Genomic DNA, 8,282 nt, shown 5'->3' with positions numbered 1-8,282 from the left:
TGTGTGTGTGTGTGTGTGTGTGTGTGTGTTACAAACCCCTCTCTCCTGCATCAGATCACTGTGATGGACGAGACCTGGACTGTGTTCAGACGTTACAGTCGCTTCCGGGAAATGCACAAGAGCCTCAAACTGAAATATCCAGAGGTGAGATCATGTGATTCACCTGTTTACTGTTAGACTTCACCTGGACGGACGTGTCACTAAGGCATGTGATGTCTCTGTCTCAGCTGGCAGCTCTGGAGTTCCCTCCCAAGAAGCTGTTTGGAAACAGAGACGAGCGGATGGTCGCCGAACGCCGGAATCACCTGGAGGTATGAGATTTAAATCTGGGTTTATTGACAGATATAAGAATCGTCGCCTCCTCGTGGTCGTGTCCCTCCGACCAACCGCTGTGAAGTCTTGTTATGGCTAAAAAGTGTTTTGTGAGGTCACACTGACCTTTGGCCTTTAGCCCCCAAAGTCTAATCAGTTCATCCTTGAGTCCCGGTGGACACTTGTGTTAAATTTGAAGTTCAGTCGAGGTTTTACTGAGATATCGTGTCGTATGAAATGAAACTGATGTGATGAGTAGAAACATCCTCATGGAGTCACTTTGTGTTGTTGTTTCTCCAGCGTTACCTGAGGAACCTGTTCCGGGTGATGCTGTCGTCCTCCGGCTCTCCTCTGAGGACCGACGCCGATGGCGGTTTCCACCTGTCCAAACACGCCATCTGTGAGTTCTCGCCGTTCTTTAAGAAGGGCGTCTTCGAGTACGGCAGCCACGGCACCGGCTGAGATCCGCCGCACCAAACCAGAAAAAACAACAAAAAAACAACAAAAAAAACAGCTTGGTGCCTTTCCCCCCCGGGGGCCTCCGCCCAGGGCGCCTCCGCTTGGGGCGCCTCCGCCCGGGGGCCTCCGCCCAGGGCGCCTCCGCTTGGGGCGCCTCCGCTCGGGGGCCTCCCGGGGGGCGTGGCCTCAGAAGGTGAGAGGAGGGAAAACGTGCAGGTCAGTTTCCGCTCCGACCTCCCGGAGATCTCACACCTGTCAGGTGCTGCTCAGCTCGTCGTCCACGTCATGAATGTTGAAGCAGAAAGTTCATCACTCTGTTTAAAGAGTCATGTGACTGTAGTCATAGAAACCAACTTTATTAGACATTCAGGCAATAAACAGCTGATTTAATATATTTACACGCAGCTTTTATATCATGTAGTGACAACACTAAAGGTAGAACACTGCCAGGGTCGAGGGTTCGATTCCCTGTGCAGCTCAGTGCATTCATTGAACAGTCCATCAGCATTAATCATTTAATTAATCACTTTATAATCATCATGAATTCACAGGTTTCAGCTTGTTGAAGTGAAGATAGAATCAGAGTGAGAGCTCGGCAGGGATCAGTGATGACGCTGTGTGAAGGTGTGTGAGGTCGTTGTTTACCTGCAGCATGACGAGCTCGTTTGTTGGAGCCGATTCCCGCGGAGAATAAAAAGGCTTTTCTTTTTTATTTTTCAAATTTTTATTGTTTATTGTGTCTTTTTGTTGTTTGTTTGTTTTTTTTTTCTGGTCAATTTGAAGATACAGATAAAAACAGGTGGATGTAAACATCACTGTAAACTCCTGTGGGATGATCCAGTGTGGAACAACAAACACCTGAGGTCACACCTGTAACAGCAGACAGCTGCTGTACAGCTGCGTTTCCTCTCTGAAAATCGCTCTGATTCATTTTCAGCAGAACAACAAACTTATAAATCTCTTTAATATAAAACTGTAGGAACTGAATTATTAAAAAAATTAAAAGTTTTAGGCTGAAAACAAACCAACACCACTGACACTGAACTTCACGTCACTAAACGCTGCTGCCAAAGTTAAAAACTGCCCTGTTGAGTTTTCATGCAGCAGCAACAACAAGCTGTCTCCATGGCGATGGACGCAGCATCAGGAAAGGGAGCTCAGCTCGCTCTGACAGAAATGCAGCCGAGCGTCACTGTGAGAGTCATAAACTACGGTGGCCCTGAAGCTCAACGCACTGCGACTTCACGAACAGATGTAAACAGTCACAACACAAACAAACAAACAAACAAACAAACTCTACAAATTCAGTCCTACAACACAACGGAAGTGTTTCCACCGGACACAAGCCAACCCGTGGATCTTTGTGGCCATATCATCCTCCTATTGGAATTAAGGCAAAACTAGAGCCACCTACTCGTGGTCGTATCCCTCCGCCACTCAGACTAGTTCCAGGTCACTTCCTGTTCATCCAGAGTCAGAGAAAATATTAAACATTTTGGTCACACTTTCTCATAATTGCTGTTTTCTGAGGTCACACTGACCTTGACCTTTGACCTTTAGCCCCCAAAATCTAATCAGTTCATCCCTGACCTCTAGTGAACGTTTGTGTCAAATCTGAAGAAATTCCGTCAAGTCGTTACGGAGATATCGTGTCCACGAGAATGAGATGGACGGACAACCTGGAAACAAAATGGCCGCCGCTCTGACTGAATAAAAAGTGATGAACCTGCTGCGACGCTCTTGTTAATCAAAGCTTTTAACCTCAAAGGTCACTATGGGTCAGTGAACAAGTGTGTCCAGCCTGGTTCGTCACGTCTCAGTGTCCCCTGGAAACACTTCCTGTTGTGTGAATTTGACACGTGTTTTCCTCAGCTGCAGTGGTTTGAGCTCTCTGGGCCACCGTAGACAAACACATCTGGAATCAGGTTTTTTGAGATCGTGTCACAGTTTGTGTTTTTCAGTCCCACCAGCAGATCAACACGTCACTGATCGTTTACACTCCTCACAGCTGATTTTCACAGTAAACCGTCTGTGCTCCGTCATAGATCTGCAGCCACTAGATCTGAAAGTCTTCCAGCAGAGCCGCACTGTTGTTGTTGTTGATGTTGTTGTTGTTGTTGTTGTTGTTGTTGATGAAAACGGGTCTGGACCTAAAACTAGTGGTTAGATTTGAATGTGTTTGGACCTGAGACACTGACTGCTTCCTTCATAAGCCATACTGTGTTTATACATGTAAATATGAATGTGCATAGTTTTCTACACAACTTGCTTCTATGTGATGTGAACTGTTGACATTGACTGTCAGTAAAGGGAATGAACCAGAACATGTGGACTGTGTGGACTGTTTTCATGCCTGGTGACTGGCTTTCCTACAGACCTAGCTTAGCTTAGCATAAAGCCTGATAACAGCTAGCTTAGCTCTGTCCAACCAGCTCTAATTAACATCTTTTTCTTTTGTTTCCTTGTCTCCCAAGAATCAAACTGAAGTTGTAAAGCTCCATCTTTTACACTTCCTGTGTTTTATTTTGAAGTGTTGATCCATAAGAAGATATATTAGTTAGTTATATTATAGTTTCACATCTCCTCTCTCAGGCTTCTCTCTGCAGCTCTAGTAACAACAGGTCGGTGTCTTCATCATACTCCATCACATGGAGATGAAGCTCCAGAAAAAGCTAGTAAGTGGACCTTGAGTTGTTTTGTCAAACTTTGTTTTTCAAAGTAATTAAATAATATAATAATAAATCATTATTATAGTAGTAATAATAATAATAATAAAAAAACAAACTGACGACATCAATGTCAAACTGCAAGACAGAGTCTGAAGAACCAGGTTCATTTAAATCAACATTTTAATTGATTAATTTTTATTTTATTTTATTTTGGCGAGGTTCTTGCACAGCTCTGAGCCTCTCTTCTGATTGGCTGACTGTTTTCTGAGTGATCCAATAAAAATAAAGCAGATTTCAGGTAAAAACACTCAGAGAAACCAAATCCTGCAAGGTTTGGATGGAGGGTCCAGGTGGGCGGGGCTTGGTGACTGCTTTGTTGTGACATCACAAAGTTCCAGAAGTCCTGACGGCTGGTTTTAAGGCTCAGTTTCTGAATACAGGCTGTGTGCATTTCTCTGTGGACTGAGGCTTTGATACTTTCACAGTATTAATATAGAAGCTAGAGCTGATCTATAATCTATAATCACACTACACATGGACACAGACCTTTACACTGGAGGAGCTTTAAACACATTCAGATTCTGCAGTTGTGGCAGGTTTTCTACATATTAGAAGTGACTGAAACGATTCATAATTAATGTAATAAACAGCTGTACAACATGTTCTAGACTTCAGTCTGCAGTTTTACATCAGTGTCAGTCATATTGTGTGTTGAGCAAAATGCAGTTTGTGTTTCTGGTTTCAGACTCGGAGAAAAACAGATGAAATGTTTGTCGTAGTCGAGTCGTCCACAGCGTCTCAGTGAGGCTGGACTAACATGATTTTAACTTCGTCAAGTTTTCTACGGTGGCCCTGAAGCTCAAAACAAACAACCAGAAAACATCATATGAGCTGCTCATACTCACAACAGGAAGTGTTTCCAGGGGACACAATAAAGTGATGAACACAGCTGCGACGCACTTGTTGTTCAAAGCCTTTAACTTTGAAAGTCACAAAATATTTAACAGTGAGTGCATCGCAGCCTGGTTCATCACTTTATTGTGTCCCCTGGAAACACTTCCTGTTGTGTTGTGAGTACTTGCAGCTCATGTGATTAAGATGTTTTCTGGAGTTGTTGGTGTTTTGAGCTTCAGAGCCACCGTAGTTTTGAAAGAAGTAAAAGAACAAATAGAACTACAAAAAGAAGAATGTAAAATACAGTGAAGCAAAGATTCACTCATTAACATGAAGCACAAACTAATTAAAACATTATTATACATTTATTGTTGTGATTCAGAGTTTACCTGGTGAACGTCACCTGTCCCCAGGAGACAGAGTTATAGGAGTTTATAAAACCTGCAGCAAACCGCAGTGAGCTACAGAAACCTTCAGTGACATGATGACGTGGGAGAGGTGGAGGAGGAGGGAGGAGGAGGAGGGAGGAGGGAGGAGGAGGGAGGAGGGTGGAGGAGGGTCCAGGATGGAGGATGGTCCAGTAGGGTTCAGGGTTGGGGGGTCAGTCCGTTCAGGATCTGCTCCGCGGGTCTGAAGGGGAAGTCGTGCTGAGCGACGCCCAGAGCCTTCATCCTCTCCGTACAGGTGTGCAGCAGCTGGTCGTACTCCTGCAGGTCACATGTTGAACTCATCACCGACCACGTGAAGCGACTGTCGCATGATGCCGAGCAGTGACCACGCTCACCTGAAAACTCACCTGACACTCTCGAGCCAGGTCCTCCTGTAAGCCGCTGATGGTCACCTGTTTACGCTCCAGGAGTTCCTGCGAGCAGCAGAAACACGTGACTCAGCAATATTTCAACCAATCACAGAGCGAGGTTTCACTCTTTGCTGAATTTTCAAAATAAAACGTCCTCGTAACTGTAAGACACACGTGTTCTCTGAAGATAAACAGCTCGGTGGCTGGATGTGGTTCCCGATCGGCCGTTTTTATTGTGTTGAAAAAAGGGTCTCCTGACCCTTGACCCCTGACAGCTTTAATGAGTGAAGTGGGATGAATTCCTTTCTGACCTGCTGACTCCCTGGAGAGGTCAGAGGTCATTCATGTTCATTTAGGACACAGATGTGGATATAGAATCGTACCTCCAGTTTGTTTGCGGCGCTGCTGGCGGCGGGTTGCCGGGTGGCGGCGAGCGCGGCGCAGAGCTGAGCCTCCTTCTTCTCCAGAGTCTCGGTCAGCGCCGCCAGCTTCCTCTCCAGCAGCAGCTCCTTCAGTCCGCTCCTCCGCTGCACCTCCACGACGGCCTCCGCCTGTTTCCTCAGCAGCTCATCGCGCTCCTGCTGAACCTGACCACACCCACACGTTCACATCGGACGCCCGGCGGGCCGAGAGGAGGTCACGTGACAAACTGACCTTTTACCTTTTCAAAGGCCTGCAGCAGCAGCTCGTGCTCCACGCTCAGATCCCTCAGCTCCTGCTCAGCGACCTTCACCTGAGCTCGGCTCGTCTGTCACACAAAGGAGGAGGAGCAACGTTTTAAGGCAGGTAGAAACAGCTGTTCGTCCTGCTCCATGTTTGATTTCACAAATGAACTTTTAGCTTCTTTTCTCTTCAGGAAACACGGAGCTCCAGGCTGCCGTCAGTCCCACCACAGATTCACTGAGCTGCAGTGAAGTATCTGACAACAAACTACAAGTGACTGAAGCTTTGGTTGGTCTCTCTCAGATTCCTGATCAGCTGTTTCATTAAATACTTCATTAGGGAAAATGACAGCTGCCAGAGTAAAGCAGCACGTCTTGCTGTTTCTTTGTCAGAAGCAGGAAACACTTTGCTGTGTTCCACCACATCAATCCAGAGATCAGTGTCACAGAGAACTGGACAACAACATGATGTTCATGGTTCCAGCAAAACTACCGGAGCATTACCTTAGAAGATCATAATTAATACGTTTGATTTTGTGTATGGATCTGAAGTTTCAGAGTGTGAAAATAAACTCGTGAGCGGCGAAATACTCGGCCGCTCTGTGCAGCGAACGCACCACCATCTTGGCCTTGGCCTGGTTGTAGTCCTGCAGCTGCTTCTGGAGCTCGGGCAGCTTGCGCTCGGCCTCCTGCAGAGACTCTCGCAGACGACTGTTCTCCTGCTGAGCGGCCGACAGATCTCTGTCCGCTCGCGCCTGCTGCTTCTGAACCTCTGCGAGTTCGTCCTGGAGACAAACACAAAGCAGGAAAATCCAGAGAAAACGACCTGAACCTGAACGTCACGCAGGAGGAAACGAGTCGGTTCGTGTGACAGCAGCAGCTCTGGGCTCAGACGATTATCTCAGCTGTTACGTTACAAACAAACGACAGATGTGAGTGTTCACCAGGCAGAGAGTCTGAGGGAATGTTGGATTGTGGGAAATGTAGGATTTTTTTGTGTATTTTTTTTAAAGCTGCAGGACGCTGTTTCCTACTGAGCACTCAAACCAAACATCAGCAGTGACACCAAACATCTGTAACTGAGAAGGGAAATCTTTTTTCTCGACCTGATGAACATAAATTAACATTAATTAACATTAATTAACACAGAATGTAATTCCACATCCAGACTGGAGACGTTCAAAGACACGACAGAGAAAAACTACATCGACACTTTCACAGCATTAACGTCCTCTAGTACGGCAGCGTGTTGTTGCCATGACAACAATAATGTATGATGACAGGTGTGTTTGTGTGTAAGGTGTGTGTGTTCAGTATCAGTGAGCGGACCACGCCTCCAGCAGCACTTCACCTTCAGCGCCCTCTGATCCGTCAGCAGCTTGGTCTGAACAGCTGAGTAATACTCCTCGGCTCCTCTCAGAGCTCTGTCGTGATCCGCCATCAGAGTCGCCACGCGGCTTTTCATTCTGTCCTCCAGCTCGTTGACCTCCGCCCTCCGCTTCTTCCCCTCCGCCTCCGCCATCGACTGCGTCACCGTGTGATATTTGACCTCGATTTCTGTTGAAACGGCGACAGAAGGAAAGACAGTGGATTGGTGGTAGAGAGCGTGACAGCGGTGGCCTGGGTTTCCTGTCTCTCACTGACCCCGTCACAATAAAGTTAAAAATGACTTGGAAAGATTTAGTGAGGTTAATGTAAATTCCAACATTGGTACCAAGATTCAACGTGTACTGATGTGGTGATGATGTCACAGCAGAAACGTCCCTCTGATCAGACGTGATCAGGTCTGACCAGTAGGGGCCCGGGTTTCCTCACCTCTGATTCGCCGGTCGTAGTCGTTGGTCAGCTCCATCAGCTCCACCTGGTGTTTCTGTGGAGCAGTGACAGGAAACACTTGTAGGAATGAAACAGGAAGCAGCTGCAGTGCACGGAGGAAGCAGGACTCACCAGTTTGAGCTCCTTGATGCAGCTGTCGTTGTGGAGCTTCTTCTCTCGGAGCTCCGCCTCCAGGCCCTGCACGTCCCTCTGCAGCTCCAGCTCTGACCGGGTGTGCTGGTTCTGGATCAGCGAGGCGGAGGCCACGCCGTCCGTCTTCAGCTCGGAGACGGCGTTGTGGTGTTCGAACAGGACGTGCTTCAGCTTCTGCTTGTACACCTGGACACCGGTGTCCAGCAGACAGAGTCAGTTCACCTCAGTGCAATCACTCTGATGTAAAGTCCGTCAGTATCAAACTGTGTGTGTGTGTGTGTGTGTGTGTGTGTGTGTGTAGCTCACAGTGATCTCCACTCGGTGGCGCTCCTCCGCCTCCTCTCTCTCCCTGCTTCTGTTCCTCAGCTCGGCCTTCGTCTCCTCCAGGTTCCTCTTGGAGATTTCCCAGAATGCCTGGATCTTGTCCCGCTCCAGCTGGAAGTAGCTCCTCTCCTCCCGCTCTCGGTCCAGCTCCTCCCGGAGGCGAACGATGTGCTCCTCCAGCTGCAGGGGGGGGGG

General features: G+C 47.5%; 2 protein-coding genes across 4 annotated transcripts in view; one reads left to right on the top strand and one right to left on the bottom strand.

The window, feature by feature from the left end:
• The window catches only part of kif16ba (kinesin family member 16Ba), a 24,957-nt gene extending 21,862 nt beyond the window's left edge, over positions 1–3,095 (top strand). For all 3 annotated transcript variants that reach the window (XM_023403461.2, XM_023403460.2, XM_023403462.2), the window contains 3 exons: positions 55–144; positions 228–311; positions 613–3,095. In XM_023403461.2, coding sequence (XP_023259229.1) covers positions 55–144; positions 228–311; positions 613–774 — 336 coding nt within the window. In that variant the 3' untranslated portion in view covers positions 775–3,095. The remainder of the gene's footprint in view (positions 1–54; positions 145–227; positions 312–612) is intronic.
• Positions 3,096–4,680: 1,585 nt separating this feature from the next.
• The window catches only part of LOC111653016 (dynein regulatory complex subunit 4), a 4,611-nt gene continuing 1,009 nt past the window's right edge, over positions 4,681–8,282 (bottom strand). Inside the window, exons 3-11 of the mRNA XM_023403453.2 lie at positions 8,070–8,267; positions 7,743–7,949; positions 7,611–7,665; positions 7,147–7,352; positions 6,413–6,580; positions 5,795–5,881; positions 5,517–5,720; positions 5,131–5,196; positions 4,681–5,041 (exon numbers count right to left, since the gene is read on the bottom strand). Coding sequence (XP_023259221.1) covers positions 4,922–5,041; positions 5,131–5,196; positions 5,517–5,720; positions 5,795–5,881; positions 6,413–6,580; positions 7,147–7,352; positions 7,611–7,665; positions 7,743–7,949; positions 8,070–8,267 — 1,311 coding nt within the window. The 3' untranslated portion in view covers positions 4,681–4,921. The remainder of the gene's footprint in view (positions 5,042–5,130; positions 5,197–5,516; positions 5,721–5,794; positions 5,882–6,412; positions 6,581–7,146; positions 7,353–7,610; positions 7,666–7,742; positions 7,950–8,069; positions 8,268–8,282) is intronic.

This window comes from Seriola lalandi, unplaced genomic scaffold (assembly GCF_002814215.2).
Source record: "Seriola lalandi dorsalis isolate HSWRI2012SDOR001 ecotype SW California unplaced genomic scaffold, Sedor1 jcf7180002054138, whole genome shotgun sequence".
Taxonomy (NCBI): Eukaryota; Metazoa; Chordata; class Actinopteri; order Carangiformes; family Carangidae; genus Seriola; species Seriola lalandi.
The sequence above is the reverse complement of the archived record's forward strand: the minus strand, read 5'-3'. Positions and strand labels throughout refer to the sequence as shown.